Source organism: Xenopus laevis, chromosome 1L, assembly GCF_017654675.1.
Source record: "Xenopus laevis strain J_2021 chromosome 1L, Xenopus_laevis_v10.1, whole genome shotgun sequence".
Lineage (NCBI taxonomy): Eukaryota > Metazoa > Chordata > Amphibia > Anura > Pipidae > Xenopus > Xenopus laevis.
Window position 1 is genome coordinate 10,256,807 of NC_054371.1, and position 18,242 is coordinate 10,275,048.

The 18,242-nt window shown below is 40.8% G+C and overlaps 1 protein-coding gene across 1 annotated transcript; it reads right to left on the reverse strand.

Annotated features, from left to right (window-relative positions):
• Positions 1-438: 438 nt before the first annotated feature.
• LOC108719437 lies at positions 439-16,514 on the reverse strand. Its single transcript, XM_041583649.1, has 5 exons — positions 16,444-16,514; positions 11,993-12,874; positions 9,632-9,720; positions 6,409-6,512; positions 439-780 (listed from the first exon to the last, which is right to left on the reverse strand). The coding sequence occupies exons 1-5, from the start codon at positions 16,512-16,514 to the stop codon at positions 577-579; spliced, it is 1,350 nt and encodes a 449-aa protein (XP_041439583.1). The 3' UTR covers positions 439-576.
• Positions 16,515-18,242: the final 1,728 nt, after the last annotated feature.

Below are 18,242 nucleotides of genomic sequence, written 5' to 3' on the forward strand. Positions count from 1 at the left end.
AGCAGGAAGGGTACAAGCAGAAGAGTAGTCGGATAACAGGCACTGGTCAGGATTCAGAATTCGGGATGGTCAAGGTACAGGCTGGGTCAAACACGGATAATCAGATTCAAACAGACAAAATAGCACAAGGCTTCAGAACAGAGCACCAGAAACAAGTTCTATCACGGGCAGTTTGCTGGGAGTGGAAGTGGCCTATTTATACCTTGTTTGGGCGCCAAGGTTTTCGTGCCAAAATCGGCGCACACGCGTCAGAATCGACGCGCGCGCGTCTGCGTCAATAAAGGAAACGAGACGCGGGCCCGCGCGTCCTAAGGAGGCAAGATGGTGGAACCACGAGGCGGGCGTCCCCGCGGCCGGCGTGGCGGGCGTCCCCTCGGCCGACTTACAGCACCCCCAATCCCAGGTAATACAGATTTCCTTACACATTGGTTACATCATGCTGAAGAGAATCTGAAGGAGAATAACCCTTTTAACAATTCTTTTACTATTAATTATAAGAGAGTGTATTGTGTGTATATATATTAAGTCTGAGCGATTACATATTAGAAACAGTGACACCTACAAGCCAAGCCAGACCTACAGAGTCACATCTTCTTGCTTGACCACAAGATCATAGTGAGAAACCCCATTAAATGTTCCAGAGATCATGTTTTCATAGCCAAAGAGGGTGCGGACTTTAGCCCGGTAGGGGATGTTGATTTCCGCCTTTCTGACTGTTGCCTCCAGACGCACAGCTTTGCCCCCCTGTACCTCAACATTTGTAGTTGCAGAGAAGGAAACCTGTAGAAAAGTGGAAAAGAAATTAACATGGAGACATTAGTATCGGGCACGGGTAGGGTTGCCACCTTTTCTGGAAAGAAATACCGGCCTTCCTATATATTTATCTTTTTTCCCTATTAATTACATTGAGATCAGCCATAATTTTTACCAGCCAGGCGGGTAAAATACTGGCCAGGTGTCAACCCTAGGCACAGGGGTTCATAATGCTGCTTTTCAGAGATGGGCTACTGAATTCAGTTTAAGCAGGCCACTAAATGTAAGTATTGTTAATGTTCTCCCTGTGTTTAAGTGAATTATTTCCAGTTTCCTCCCACACTGCAAAAACATACCGGCTGTTTTATTGGCTCCTGACGAAACTCAACATACTGCAGATGTTCCAATGCAAGGAGAGGAAAAGTACACAGTACAGTAAGGTGCAAGGTCACATGAAACCCCTTTATAGCACTTTTGTCCCCTTTAGATGCCCCCCACCCCTTCCCAAACCACACTTCTATGGGGTGCCATTTGTCCCAAATACATTCTGTATACAAAACTATCCCTAATACACAGAATGAATGTCTCTCATGTTATATAAGTATTTATGACCAGACACAGAGAAAAAAATATACAAAAGACTTATTTCTATTAAAGAATGAAAACAAAATCTGGTTAGTGCACAAAAGGATGTCATTATAATCACAAACTCCATTCTGTACATTTAACAAGCAATCTGTCTCACAAATGTATAACCTCCATGTAACGGACACACTTATGTGCAAAGTTACTTACAGAATGAATTATGTAAAAACAAACTTGCACATAATATATAATAGTGTAACTAACTATTGCTTGTCAAGCTAGATTTGAATGACAAAATAGATATCTGTGACAGAAAGCAAGATTTTATAGTACAGGATCCATTCTTTCCACAAAATGACAGTTTTGTTCCACAAAACAGATAAAATAACTATTCTGTGAAGCAACACTGTCAGTTACATTCCTGAACCAATAAGAACAAAGCTTATTGCCATATACAAACAAGATGAGAAGTGGCCAGCTCTGCTCCACATGGCTAAGGCAAAGTATCTGACCTGCTATAGAGGCGCCTCTAATGTCCCCTGTGCTGCATAGTAATAAACATGAACAAACCTTTCCTAAAAGAGCTGCTGTTAAACACTACAGGTTCATAAATGGAAGTTTTTACAAATGGCTGAGAAATACAATGCTGCTTTATATAATATATATAGAGAAAAAAAGGAGAAAAGTATGACCCATAGATTTGCACCATCCCACACTGGTTAACTGGATTCCCAAAGCAACAAATTGATGTAATAAAATATAACTTTTATTAAATATATCCTAAAATTATAATGAGACAAAATAAGGGTAAAGTGTACATTAAAATCAAGGTTAGGTAGGGGAGCTGAAGTAGACTCAAGGTCATCAGCTAATAGACGGTATTTGCTTGTCAGAACAATGCGGTTTACGTTCAAAAGTGCGGTGAGTTACCCAAGACTTCACTCACAGTCTTGGGGTACTAGTGACCCACCATGTATATGTGGATCGGGTGGAAGTAGGGTTCAGTGGTACTGTATGTGTAACCCCGAACTGGTCCGTGAATAAGCTCCAATTCTACAGACCTTACTCTATTTGGGCAGTTTGAAGTCCCTTATCCTTTAATAGCCTTAATGAACTTTGTATGTTTTTAAGCCAAGAGAGACCGAATCCGCCGAATTGCGAGATCCGTCTGCTCTGTTTAGCTAGACAGAAAATAATTATACTTGGTGTGCGGACCGTCCAGTACATGCAGAGAAACAAACGCCCGCTTACTCCATTACAAATAGCCGTCAACGCCGGCAAGGAGAGGAGGCTTCTCTAATCAGATTTAACTGTCGGCTTCAACCCGCACCACCCTTCCATTAATGAGACCAAACCGCCGGCTGGAGAGTAACAAAGCCACGGAGCAGCGCAGCTTGTGTCAGTATACCGATATTACCCACATCATCCTTCCGCCCTTCCACCCTTCCACCCTTCCACCCTTCCGTTTTGTTAAGCCCGCAGTTACTCAAGCCACCGTCCCTGCCTAACAGTTTTAAAATTCTAAGAGCGCCTGACGCGCGTTTCGCTTGCTAATCCGCAAGCTTTATCAAAGGCAATTTTTTGGCGCTGAGAAGGTGCAGGTTCAAATAGGGAGAGAAATGTCACTCAAAATTTAAATTGGCCAATCCTGACATAGTGGGTGGGGCTGTATGTTATACATTGTATCTGCCCCATATCCTTGCGAAGCAAAAAAGTGTCATTGGCAGTAGACAGATTAATAACAAAAGTATCAGAGTGTAAGGGCTTAAGGTAAATTTAGTAACATATATAGAGAAGTAACTGAATATATATATGTTGTAAAAAGCAGCATAATGTGGGAAAAATCCCCTTATTGTAATCAGTTTTTTAGTTAGATTTTAAATGAAATGGAAATGCAGGTGTGGAAAGTGTCATAAACATAGTATGATCAAATAAAAATATTCATGGTGATACTTTCATTGAGACCTTGCGGACTCAGGGTATTTAGTAGGAAAATTAATTCACTCTCCTTGGAGAGGAGAGATGTCTCCAAATCACCTCCTCGAATCTCCTTCGAGGAGGTGATTTGGAGACATCTCTCCTCTCCAAGGAGAGTGAATTAATTTTCCTACTAAATACCCTGAGTCCGCAAGGTCTCAATGAAAGTATCACCATGAATATTTTTATTTGATCATACTATGTTTATGACACTTTCCACACCTGCATTTCCATTTCATTTAAAATCTAACTAAAAAACTGATTACAATAAGGGGATTTTTCCCACATTATGCTGCTTTTTACAACATATATATATTCAGTTACTTCTCTATATATGTTACTAAATTTACCTTAAGCCCTTACACTCTGATACTTTTGTTATTAATCTGTCTACTGCCAATGACACTTTTTTGCTTCGCAAGGATATGGGGCAGATACAATGTATAACATACAGCCCCACCCACTATGTCAGGATTGGCCAATTTAAATTTTGAGTGACATTTCTCTCCCTATTTGAACCTGCACCTTCTCAGCGCCAAAAAATTGCCTTTGATAAAGCTTGCGGATTAGCAAGCGAAACGCGCGTCAGGCGCTCTTAGAATTTTAAAACTGTTAGGCAGGGACGGTGGCTTGAGTAACTGCGGGCTTAACAAAACGGAAGGGTGGAAGGGTGGAAGGGTGGAAGGGCGGAAGGATGATGTGGGTAATATCGGTATACTGACACAAGCTGCGCTGCTCCGTGGCTTTGTTACTCTCCAGCCGGCGGTTTGGTCTCATTAATGGAAGGGTGGTGCGGGTTGAAGCCGACAGTTAAATCTGATTAGAGAAGCCTCCTCTCCTTGCCGGCGTTGACGGCTATTTGTAATGGAGTAAGCGGGCGTTTGTTTCTCTGCATGTACTGGACGGTCCGCACACCAAGTATAATTATTTTCTGTCTAGCTAAACAGAGCAGACGGATCTCGCAATTCGGCGGATTCGGTCTCTCTTGGCTTAAAAACATACAAAGTTCATTAAGGCTATTAAAGGATAAGGGACTTCAAACTGCCCAAATAGAGTAAGGTCTGTAGAATTGGAGCTTATTCACGGACCAGTTCGGGGTTACACATACAGTACCACTGAACCCTACTTCCACCCGATCCACATATACATGGTGGGTCACTAGTACCCCAAGACTGTGAGTGAAGTCTTGGGTAACTCACCGCACTTTTGAACGTAAACCGCATTGTTCTGACAAGCAAATACCGTCTATTAGCTGATGATCTTGAGTCTACTTCAGCTCCCCTACCTAACCTTGATTTTAATGTACACTTTACCCTTATTTTGTCTCATTATAATTTTAGGATATATTTAATAAAAGTTATATTTTATTACATCAATTTGTTGCTTTGGGAATCCAGTTAACCAGTGTGGGATGGTGCAAATCTATGGGTCATACTTTTCTCCTTTTTTTCTCTATATTTAACTTTTAATGACCTTGCACACCACTATTGTTGTTTCAAATCACTATCAATGGGAGGTGCTACCTACTAAACTACCATACCTTTATATAATATATAATGCAAAACTTATATAAATATGATCATTTTAGGTGATATGGCTATTCTTATTGTAGTAACCTGCTTGTGTGGCCATTTTGGTTAAGGGCATTCCTGCTGTTTTGCCATTATCTTATGACTCACTCCTGTTCCTCTTCCTGTCTAAGCTGAGAGTAATTATGGGACAGGCCACACCCACCTGCCATTAAATGTACCAGAAGTTACTGTGCTTGTCTGGTGAGATGAAAAATAATTCTAGAAGAGGTGGAAAAACTCCAAAAAGAAATGGTGGAAATGAGAGAAAGATGTGAGAATAAAAAGAAACCTTTGAGAAGGGACTCCAAGGAGGGAGGTGCAGGAGGCAAGAGAATGGGCCAGCAGGGGGCAGAGAGTAGGCAGGTGAGGGTGGGTAGGCATTGCTGTGCACAGGGACCCTCCAAAGGTTTGTATTTGTGTATGGGGGGCCTACCACTGGACCTTGGATATTGGATGTAATGAGGTCCCCTTTCCAATGTTAAAGTATGCTCCTGGCAGTTTAGGAATTGGCCAGCAGATATCACTTTGATAAAGTATTTAAATGGAGCACACACACTTACTCTATTTCTTTCTGGCTGGAATTAGAATTGAGCCTAAGCAAAGTGATAGGATATGCTTTGTTATAGCTAACACTACGGGGCCCATTTACTCAGTTCGAGTGAAGGAATAGAATAAAAAAAACTTCGAATTTCGAATGTTTTTTTTGGCTACTTCGACCATCGAATTGGCTACTTCAACCTTTGACTACGAATCCCACGATTCGAACTAAAAATCATTCGACTATTCAATCATTCGATAGTCGAAGTACTGTCTCTTTAAAAAAAAAAACTTCAACCCCCTACTTCGCCATCTAAAACCTACCGAACCTCAATGTAAGCCTATGGGGACGGTCCCCATAGGCTTTGCAAGCTTTTTTTGGTTGAAGAAAAATCGTGCGATCGATGGATTAAAATCCTTTGAATCGAACGAATTGCGGATTTACCTTCGGCAGTCGAATATCGAGGGTTAATTAACCCTCGATATTCGACCCTATGTAAATCTGCCCCTACGTGTGATAGATAGGGATTAGGGTAGCTAGCTGAGCAGCCTGAAGCTTCACCAAGGAGAGTTATGAAATAGAACCCTGGGTGCACTACCCCAGACTAGGGATAAAGTATTCAGATTTAGGGACTACTGTATTTCATCTAGGTCATACTTAAAGGGATTCTGTCACTCATGATTTACATGGTTTACTTTTAATTTTTAAATTACACTGTTTACATTGTATATAATTCACTCTAACATTTAACATTTTATTCTTGAACCAACAAATGTATTTTCTTTAGCTGTACTATGCACTTCAATATGACCCAAGTAGTGTTTCCTAGCACACAGCTTCATAGAAATCCCCCTCCCCAGCCATCACCCTGTAGTTTTGCCACTGTCTATGCCGTTATTAAAGTGCTAATTACTGGCGCCATAGACAAAAGTACAACAACTTCAATATCACATGAACTAAAAATCAATTTGTGAAGCTTCTCACCTCCCTTTCATTGATTGTGGACCATTTCCAGTTGTGTGTTGTGCTAACGTCCAAATGAGCCTTTATTTCAGCTTTACTTATTAACGGAATCCCAGTGTAGCACACTTAATATTTGCACCTGTAAGACTGCTGGGTAATGTAGTCCCCCCCGTGCCTTCCACTACAGTACAGAGGAACTAGTTAATGCTTCAGACTGCAGGAAGGAAGGGATTTTCTCCAGCCAATGATAAAGGAGACAGTCTGTGCCCTGCCCTCTCAGCCAGGAACAGAAGTGGAACCAGGGCCTGGAACAGGAGGAGGAGAGACCAGCCAGCATGGAGAGATGTGCTGAGAGATCTAGAGACTGGGTTTGTGTTCCAGCCTGCTGAGTGACCAGCCAGAGAGAGAGAGAGACTGCTATTAACCTGCAAGGGGAGAACACTGCAGTGTGCAGCCTGCTTGAAGCTGTTTGCTGCTGTTCCCTGGAGGAAGTTTTGTTGTCAGCACCATTGTGATCCAGGAGTACAACAGTCAGACATCTTGATAAGGAGAAAGCCACAGTGTGGAGAGAAGCAAGGTTCCTTGTCAACTGTAAGTTATTAACCCTTTGTGCTACCAGTTTAAGGAACTTTGGGAGTTATAAAACAGACATTATCCTGCTAGTCCATTGGAGGGTGAGACATATTGTGCAAGGAGAGCTGACAGCATTGCACCATCTATACCCTTACCAAGGGACACATCACCAGTTCTTTTATTGTGGTTACATCCAGGGAGATAATTCAGTTGCACAGTTCAGCAGCAACTTAAGGTGGACTTTGCCATTCATTTAGACTGCTGTGCTATTTGCAGCCCATCCAGTTCTTTCAACTCAGTAAGGGGGCCCCCCATCGGTACACAACTGTTTCAGGACTTAGGTGTGCACACCGGGGTTTGACGGGTCTTACAGGGGTTGTCTTTGTTAAATTGTCATATTTCCTACAGTGTTAGCAGAATACTAATTGCCATATTATTGTTTTATTTCTAACCAATCATCTCTTACAGCTGCAGCTGTTTAATAAAGTCAGGTTGTGCCTGTTGCACTGCCATCTTGTGTGCCTGGTTACTGGGGCCTTGGGGTGTCACCTGGTTAAGAAAAGCAGACTCATATAGACTACTGCCAACACCTACGGGTGCGCTACACTTGATCAGATCAATGTAGCGGGTGGTCCCCCCAGCTCCTCGGGTTCTCAATTTGATCACAATAGGGTCTAGTGGCTGAGCCCCTTGGAGGATTTGCTTCACTCTCACTTGATCCACTTCTTTAGAGTCTATGCCTTTCTTTAGTAAGATTTGGTGAATAATCTTATCAAGGCGTCGGATGTAATTAGATAATTTCTCTCCCTCCCACTGGTAAGTGTGCTTCAACTGGTAGTGGAGATCCTCTACATCCTCAACTCTGCCAAACACTGTTTGAAGGGCAGCAAGGTAATCATATGTCGTGCAATCTTGCTGACTCAGCTTTAAATTCCTCACTGCTTCAGATGCAGCACCTCTTAGACACTCTGCTATTTGCTGCTTCTTTTGTGCCTCTGGTATGTCCCACTCATCAAGGGCCTGTAATGCCTGATCCATCCAGACTTCATATTCCTCTTCACCCATGGGCAATGGTTGTACCCCTGAGAAGATCTTCAGTTTTCGGTAGCCTGCACCAATATGGGCACCATAACCCTGATTACACTTAGCCATGAATTCTCCCATGGCTGTAAAGAACTCGGGCCCAATCATAGCCACAGGTGATGGGGCAGGTGGCACTTCCAGTGCAGCAGGACTCTCCACAGCTCGGTACTCAGTGTGGGCAAGTTTAGGTCGCACAATCTGAGCTTTGTTACCTTCATCACCCACCTCAACTGTGTCAGTTACAACAAGAGAAGTGACTCGGCAATCCCACTGTAGTAACACCTGGAGATGCCCCATGTGCTCCTCTCTTTGCAGCTTTACAATGCAGCATCTGTTCTGTGGTGCTAGGCGGTCTAACAGTCTGTAGATCTGCTCTGATGAGAATTTTGTGACAGGCAAAAGTAAAGCAGTACAATGGGAAGGATCCACACCCGCTACCTTGCACCATTTAGTAACATCACTTGGCTCCATCTTGCTGGTTAGAGGGAGACTGGGCGTAGAAAGCTAGTAATCCCGGACGAGCCCCCAAGTGTAGCGCACCCGTAGGTGTTGGCAGTAGTCTATATGAGTCTGCTTTTCTTAACCAGGTGACACCCCAAGGCCCCAGTAACCAGGCACACAAGATGGCAGTGCAACAGGCACAACCTGACTTTATTAAACAGCTGCAGCTGTAAGAGATGATTGGTTAGAAATAAAACAATAATATGGCAATTAGTATTCTGCTAACACTGTAGGAAATATGACAATTTAACAAAGACAACCCCTGTAAGACCCGTCAAACCCCGGTGTGCACACCTAAGTCCTGAAACAGTTGGGTACCGATGGGGGGCCCCCTTACTGAGTTGAAAGAACTGGATGGGCTGCAAATAGCACAGCAGTCTAAATGAATGGCAAATTCCACCTTAGGTTGCTGCTGAACTGTGCAACTGAATTATCTCCCTGGATGTAACCACAATAAAAGAACTGGTGATGTGTCCCTTGGTAAGGGTATAGATGGTGCAATGCTGTCAGCTCTCCTTGCACAATATGTCTCAGCCTCCAATGGACTAGCAGGATAATGTCTGTTTTATAACTCCCAAAGTTCCTTAAACTGGTAGCACAAAGGGTTAATAACTTACAGTTGACAAGGAACCTTGCTTCTCTCCACACTGTGGCTTTCTCCTTATCAAGATGGCTGACTGTTGTACTCCTGGATCACAATGGTGCTGACAACAAAACTTCCTCCAGGGAACAGCAGCAAACAGCTTCAAGCAGGCTGCACACTAGTGTTCTCCCCTTGCAGGTTAATAGCAGTCTCTCTCTTTGGCTGGTCACTCAGCAGGCTGGAACACAAACCCAGTCTCTAGATCTCTCAGCACATCTCTCCATGCTGGCTGGTCTCTCCTCCTCCTGTTCCAGGCCCTGGTTCCACTTCTGTTCCTGGCTGAGAGGGCAGGGCACAGACTGTCTCCTTTATCATTGGCTGGAGAAAATCCCTTCCTTCCTGCAGTCTGAAGCATTAACTAGTTCCTCTGTACTGTAGTGGAAGGCACGGGGGGGACTACATTACCCAGCAGTCTTACAGGTGCAAATATTAAGTGTGCTACACCAGCTTCAAATGTCAGTTCACTACCAAGTGCAACGGTGAATCCGTGTTCATGGCTAAATTCGCTCACTTCCTTTATGGTTCTACTGAATCTGCCAACATTACACACAACATATACATATAAACTCAACTGTGGGAGAAATGATCTTCAGTGTAATAAAACATTCCTTATCAAATCAGTCGGGGTTTCTTATAATTCCAGGGGAAGAGAAGCCGTGAATAATAATCCCTCCAGTAAGGAGAGAAGGGGACAATTTATCTGTTTAATAGACTAATATAATGAAGCAAAATGATTAATCTCAAAGAAAAAGGAAACTTTTAAAAATGTATAAATATGATTATCCCATTCTCCCTTTTGCCTTGATGATATATTTGAGCTAATAGTAATAAAAAATATATAAAAAAAACTGTAATGCAAATGCAGGTTTAAGAGAGTTAACGTGCTGAAATGGTAATGATAATGAAAACACGATTTATAGTTTATTCTATTAGATTACCATGAGACAAAACTGTCAATTATCTAATGCTCGGGCCTTTGGGTACTAAAATGATTGTTTACATGGTTTCTGCATTTGAATTTCTTGGCTTCATGCGGATTTTTTTTTTCCCTGATCAGGTTTAACATTTTTTGAAATTCCAGGACCTATTTTGATTCCCAGTCCAATCCGGGAATTTTTAATTCTGAAGGATACATGTACTGTTAGTATAAATGAATTTTGTCCAAGTAGTCAAGGAAGTTGGCAGGAGTAAGAGGCTGCTTTAATGTTCTTCTGATTAGGAAAATAATTAGAAACCTTTCTCAAATCTTTGCTAAGCAGAAAAAAATATTTTTTTAAATATGTAAATAATAAAAAAATTAAGCAGGAAGGGGTGGGAAGTTGGTTCATGAGAACAGAGAAAAATCTGAGATTCTGAACTGGTTATTTTTCCTCTGTCTACACAAATGAGGAAGCAACTAATGAAGGTTTCCAATTTAATAGTCCCGATTCTAGTAATACAAATAATGAGCTTGTTTATATAAACAATTGTAGAATTTCTGAAGCAAACACATCAGTTTTAGCAGTGCAGCACAACAGTATGTTATATTTTCAAATACTTTCTTTTTTGGTGTTACTGTTACTTTAAGAGGGATATAAATGAGCTGGAGAGAGTGCAGAGACTAAGTGCAATTAAACTGGTTAGAGGGAGGGAAGAGTTAAATTATGAGGGGAGACTGACAAGGTTGGGGTTGTTTTCTCTGGAAAAAAGGCGCTTGTGAGGGGACATGATTAGACTTTACAAGTACATTAGAGGACATTATAGACAAATAGCAGGGGACCTTTTTACCCATAAAGAGAATCACGTACCAGAGGCCTCCCCTTCAGACTAGAGGAAAAGAAGTTTCATTTAAAGGAACAGAGTAGGGGGTTCATCACAGTGAGGACAGTGAGGTTGGGGAATGCACTGCCGGGTGATGATTCAGTTAATGACTATAAGAGGGACTTGGATGATTTCTTGGACAGACATAATATCAAAGGCTATTGTAGTACTAAAATTATTGGTATATATCATTTATATGATGGTATGGAGGGGTCAGTGTGTGTGTGTGTATGGATGTTGGGTTTTATTTGGAGGGTTGAACTTGATGGACATTGGTTTTTTTTCAACCCAACTTAAAAGAACAAAGAATTGATAATGTGCTATTGCCCTGCATTGGTAAAAGTTATGTGTTTGCTTCAAAAATAATAGTATCGTTTATATAAATAGGCTGCTATATTAACATGGGGGCAGCCATTTAAGCTGAAAAAGGAGAAAAGGCACAGGTTACTTAGCAGATAACAGATTAGCTCTGTAATAGAATACAATGGTGTTCTACAGAGTGCATCTGTTATCAGGGCCGGATAGACTGGGACCTATTGTTGCCTTCCTTTCCCCCTTCATATGAGTCTTATCTTATTGGGTCCAGAGCACAGGGATTGGTGCACAGGATTTGAAGAGCTTTGTCCGCATGTCTCCAGTGTTTCTGAACACATTACGATGTGGTGGGGTGACATGCCGCCCCGAAAATTCTGCCTCCCTAGGCCCGGGCCTTTGTGGCCATTCAACAAATCAGGGCCTGTCTGTTATCTGCTATGTAACCTGATGCATTTTTTATAAATTATAGTAGTCTTTCTAAAGCAAGCATACTAATTTTACGTAAGTAATTTTAATCACTTAAAAACACTTTCATTTTTTTGGTGTTACTGTTCCTTGAACAATGTAAGTAACTGTGCAAGCTTACTAGTTACTAATAAAGGTGGATAATGCCTATTTATTATTTTCAGACTGTGCTATATATGCATTTTGTGGGTGCTGCCACAAATAGTAACAAGTTAAAGTACTTACGTAAATGCGCACTTTAATGGCGTGGTGCTTCTCCTGTTATCATAGTTTTGCCTCTCCACCACCTCGATGCTCTCGGAAAGGGTTTTGGCTTCATCAATCAGGAACTCAAACGCCAGGATATTTGTGATTGTTGTATCTCTGGAGAAGCTAAGGAATTTATATAGATTATAGTCATAACCCAAGTGTTTTGCCGTATCCATATATTTCATTTCCCTGTTGGTTGGAAGTGGCCCTCTGTATATGTTTCCTTTATTCTTCTCCACACACCACAGGTCTCCACCAGGGCTGAAACCTATGAAATGGGTAAGATTTTGCCAATCGCTTCCATCAACTATTGAACTTGCTTCATACCATTTATCAGAGATGTTGATTGGTGGGTGTCTTTTCCGAAGCTCGCCCGAGGAAGTCACTACATACAAGAAACCTTCTCCATCAAAAAAATAAGCATCAAAATTCCATCCACCCTCACTAATCCTTGTAGCTTGTTCATAACGCCAGGAGATATTATCATTACTTGGTGCCGGGCCCTTGTACAGATCTCCATCTTTTGTCACCGCATATAGATCCCCATTTGGGTGGAACAACACAGATTTAAATTGATTCCACGTGTTTTTTCCTACTCTCTTGGCCAAAGAAAACCAGTCCTGGCTCTGGTCTGATGGAATAGGCCCCATGTAAATCTCTGTGTCTTTAATGACATACAGATTCCCGTCTGGGTGAAAGGCAATGAGACTGGCATTGGGTAGTTTTCCCACAAAATCTGATCTGTCATAGAAGGAATCCATATAATCCTTTGGTGGTCTCCCAACTTTTACTGTAAAATTCTTAAAGACGGCAAATAAAATGATTAATGAAATTTCAAAAAAAATTTGATGAGATCCACTAGCCAGTAATTCTGATCAGGTTTTGTATTAGAGGGCTTATTCTTCTTTTTTCTCTCTATTACGTGAATGCAAATAAATACGAGGCTTTCTATTGTAAAAGGGGTAAAAGGAAAGAAACCCCTTTGGACCGTGGATATTGCATATAATTATCTATTCAAATTAGCATATAGCATTATCATAATGGCTTAAGAGCTTGCAATTTTATTTTTATTATAAAATTGCAAGCTCTTAAGCCATTATGATTATGGTATATGCTAATTTGAATAGATAATTATATGCAATATCCAAGGTCCAAAGGGGTTTCTTTCCTTTTACCCCCTTACCCCCTTCTCCTCTTTTTTTGTTTTATACATTTTAGCAGAGTGTGGTCGTTTTTATTAATACAAATAATATAATAAAGCAATAGAAGATGTGCATTTTTAACTGTAACAATCCAGACAACCAACAGGGGTCGCTGGAGACCTATTGTATATAAAGAAAATTTTCGATTCACTTTGTAAGCCTATGATTAAGGGAAGGTGTTCCGGAAACGCATAAGGCCTATGTATTTCCACAGTGCCCAGCAATAAAAAGCCTGTTTTTTATCGGATGGTGTTTCTATTAATGTTACTTTAGTTCAGAATGGTTTCGCACAGTGAACATATTTGGTTCTATTTATAAAGCTGGATACGAGTGGTGGATTAATGGGCGGGTTTATCAAAAGTTGAATTTCGAATTCATGTGAATTTTTTTCTTACTTGAATAAATTTCGAATAGACTCACAACTCGAATAGGAGGTTATCTGAGAAAACATTTGAACGTCTAATATTCGATTGAATAGGAACGATCCGAAAATTTGATCCGTATTCAAAACTCGAATGTCAGGAAGGCTCTTAACAACTTCAAATGGCTCAACGGACCTCTGCCATTGACTTGTAAATGAACTTAGCAGGTTTTAGGTGGTGAATATCAGAATTAGGACAGTTTACACGGCCGAGCTGTGATAAAGCTCACATTCAAATTTACATTCCAATAAGGGGATTACAATTTGAATGTGTGAATTTTCAAAAATGCTAACTTTAATTTACTGTTTGACCCTTAATATATCAGCCCCTTAATATGCAAACAGAAACACAAATTTGATGGCAAATTGTAAATATTTATGCGCACACTCTACGTTCAGGTTATGCCACAACATTGGTGGAAAATATTAGCAAAACAGTTTTGCAAATTGTGAATTTCTTTTCCCTCATACAACCTCTTACAGTTGCAACACTCACACAAACATCTGTCTCATTTGTGAATTTTTGTGCACAAGACGAGTGCACAGTAAAATATTTCAGCTTTCAAGAGAAAACATGGGCAATACAACCATGTGCAAAAAAAAATATGCTTACAAAAAAATCTGTTATACAGATAGCTAGAATCTCAGCTGCCATAAAGCAGGACAAGACTGCTGCTTACAATGGGGATCAGATAGGATCTGTGCAGCCACAGGGACAGAATGTTCTGTTATACAGATAGCTAGAATCTCAGCTGCCATAAAGCAGGACAAGACTGCTGCTTACAATGGGGATCAGATAGGATCTGTGCAGCCACTGGGACAGAATGTTCTGTTATACAGATAGCTAGAATCTCAGCTGCCATAAAGCAGGACAGGACTGCTGCTTACAATGGGGATCAGATAGGATCTGTGCAACCACTGGGACAGAATGTTCTGTTATACAGATAGCTAGAATCTCAACTGCCATAAAGCAGGGCAGGACTGCTGCTTACAATGGGGATCAGATAGGATCTGTGCAGCCACTGGGACAGAATGTTCTGTTATACAGATAGCTAGAATCTCAGCTGCCATAAAGCAGGACAGGACTGCTGCTTACAATGGGGATCAGATAGGATCTGTGCAGCCACTGGGACAGAATGTTCTGTTATACAGATAGCTAGAATCTCAGCTGCCATAAAGCAGGACAGGACTGCTGCTTACAATGGGGATCAGATAGGATCTGTGCAGCCACTGGGACAGAATGTTCTGTTATACAGATAGCTAGAATCTCAGCTGCCATAAAGCAGGACAGGACTGCTGCTTACAATGGGGATCAGATAGGATCTGTGCAGCCACTGGGACAGAATGCTCTGTTATACAGATAGCTAGAATCTCAGCTGCCATAAAGCAGGGCAGGACTGCTGCTTACAATGGGGATCAGATAGGATCTGTGCAGCCACTGGGACAGAATGTTCTGTTATACAGATAGCTAGAATCTCAGCTGCCATAAAGCAGGACAGGACTGCTGCTTACAATGGGGATCAGATAGAATCTGTGCAACCACTGGGACAGAATGTTCTGTTATACAGATAATTTAAGTCAAATTGGGAGCAGAAGTAGTAAATACTATTAGTAAGCATGTTGGAGACCTCTAGTGACCAAAAAGAGGCAAAACCACAATCTCAATAATTTCTCCAAAACATGCTATTCAATAAAAAAATTATTTTATTCACATCAGTAGTTAAAAAACAAGTATAGTAATCCCTCTAACGCCTAACGCGTTTCATGCTTACCCAGCACTTAGTCATAGGCAGAATCCAACTAGTCTCTCTTATTTAGTTCCTTAAATACTAGCACATATAGTCCCTCCCCTTAATAAAACCAATCACATACATATGTTACAAATGCCATATATCATCCAATGGACTACAGGCTTTGTTCAAATACAATGATCTATATGTTAGATAATACATGTTACAGGGCATATACGAAAGTGTAATTCACAAAAAGTCATAAGAAAATATAATTAAATATAGCAAGTCACATCAAATGTGTAATTGAGGCCTAGTGGCAACCTGGTCTGTAGGTGAAAGATCCAATATACCTCTCTTTTCTTTAATTTCGTCAGGAGGTCACCCCCTCTAATGCCTGTCTTAATTTGTTCTATCATATTTTCTTATGACTTTTTGTGAATTACACTTTCGTATATGCCCTGTAACATGTATTATCTAACATATAGATCATTGTATTTGAACAAAGCCTGTAGTCCATTGGATGATATATGGCATTTGTAACATATGTATGTGATTGGTTTTATTAAGGGGAGGGACTATATGTGCTAGTATTTAAGGAACTAAATAAGAGAGACTAGTTGGATTCTGCCTATGACTAAGTGCTGGGTAAGCATGAAACGCGTTAGGCGTTAGAGGGATTACTATACTTGTTTTTTAACTACTGATGTGAATAAAATAATTTTTTTATTGAATAGCATGTTTTGGAGAAATTATTGAGATTGTGGTTTTGCCTCTTTTTGGTCACTAGAGGTCTCCAACATGCTTACTAATAGTATTTACTACTTCTGCTCCCAATTTGACTTAAATTAGTTGTTTATTAGTGACCAGTAATTGGTAGCAGTAATTTACTCATATTTTGATTATAAAGCGGTGTGTTGTGATATGGACAATTATATTTTTACTTCTTTGATATAACCGCTTTTTCTATATGCTGAACGGCATCCTGATTGGCACAAGACGCAGTGGCCCATGATAAAAGTGATTGTAAACTCTTTATGTGGACTTAAGGACTTGAAACACAGCGCCTAGTACCTCAGTTGGTGAATATACTCTTTAGATATTCCCTGTCTCGATTCCTCTCTCCCTCCCTTCTCCCTGCTCATTTTACCGAGGGTTTGTTGTGCGCTTGTTGTGCTGGAACGCACTGTGACACGCAGAGGAGTGACGGCTGCGCTACGCTGTTCGGCTGACGTCAGAGGGGGGCGGAGCTACAGCGGAGCGTGTATTTGAAGCGCCCAGCTGCGGCCATCTTTCGCATCTACTCTAACCACCACGAGGAAGCAGGAAGCTCCCGCCAATTGAGTCATCTGGGGCCCAGCAGAGACATAGAACAGCCTCCTGCATACTCTTTCTTCTGGAGCCTCTCCCCTAGCGAAACGCCTGAGGCAGTGGCACTCAGGCGCAACTTTTACACGGTGAGCCCATACTGTTTGCTTTACCAATCTTGTACTACACTGCACCAGCGGGAATTTATCCCCTCCCTTAAGTTATACGCCTGGGGCCTAACAGCACCTGGGCGCCACGTGGCTCGGGTGAGCAGTATTTGTTTATTGATAAGATATCTGTGGGGCTAGCAGTAAAGTCTTTTGACTCACATCAAGCGTCACGTCCGGGGCTAGATTAGCATCTGGACGCAACAAACACTTGGTGAGCCAAGTTCATCACAACTAAAACAATATTTTGCTTACTATGGTTAACTTTCTTGGCTTAATATTCTTATGAGCAATTGTTTAGAATACTTCTCCTTTCTGAATCTGTAAATTGTATTTAGTGCTCTGAGGGTGTGTCTAAGGAGATCTGTATAACTTCCCCTCATTCCCACCTTGGAGTCTGTAAACCTCTAATATTAGTATATTGTCTAATTAACGTATTGGGTACTAATATATTTTTTATTCTCATGTCAGATTAAGGTGTTATACACACACTTGTCTATATTACATATTGCTGAATGTGGTTGTTAAGATTTATGACACATTGGTATAGACACTTATAATATACACTCAGTACTTTGTAATATAAAAAAAAAAAAAAAAAAAAAAAAAAATACACATTTTTTATTATTTGTAATATACACTAAATATTTTCTACTTTTTGCTCTTTTCCTCAATATGGAGGAATTTTTGGATTGCACCACACGGGTGGATAAAGCAAACCGCACATTTTGTACCAGCATAATTACCTCACAGGATGGTCTGAATTTAATCAAAATGTTTAGAGACCTGGAACGTCTCTCCATAAAAGAACTCTATACATGGTGGGATATAGCTTCTCTGGAAAAATATGTAGATAGCCAAATGATACCACGTGGTTTGAGAATCAAAAAATTCCCTTCTTTTGTGGAGAAAGACGAGGTATTTGTTACTAGCTGGAACAAAATATTGTCGGATTGCTCATTTAAATTAATGGAACTGATGATTGAGTATAAGAGTAAAGCACATGAACAAATCAAATTAGATTTGAGAAGGATGGAAAAGGATTTAGAGTCGTTTAAAGGGCATGCACAATATATTGACACATATGAGAGCACTAAGAAAAAGGTAAATAAAATTGAATTAGACATTATGGAGAATAAGAAAAATAAATTTAATAGGGATACGACAGATTATGGAAGAGACCAGGTTTATACCTGGGCACAAAGGAGGAGGGAGAATAGATTTACACAGGGACACAACTATTCACAAAGATCGATTTTAAAGAATACGAGTACCCCAAAAAAGGTTAGCTTTTCAAGTATGGAGGGTGAAGATCTTTCAGAAGGCTCTTTTGCTGGCTCTTCCCCTGTCTCTTCACAGGCCAACAGGACTGAAAAAGCCCAAAAGGTTTTTTTAGGG

Coding starts and splice junctions, on each gene's coding strand:
- LOC108719437 (XM_041583649.1), bottom strand. CDS start 16,514: ATGAGCAGGGAGAAGGGAGGGAGAGAGGAATCGAGACAGGGAATATCT. Junction 9,721..11,992: donor CCATTAAAGTGCGCATTTAC/GTAAGTACTTTA, acceptor TAATGTTGGCAG/ATTCAGTAGAACCATAAAGG. Junction 781..6,408: donor CCACAATCAATGAAAGGGAG/GTGAGAAGCTTC, acceptor ACTTTTCTACAG/GTTTCCTTCTCTGCAACTAC.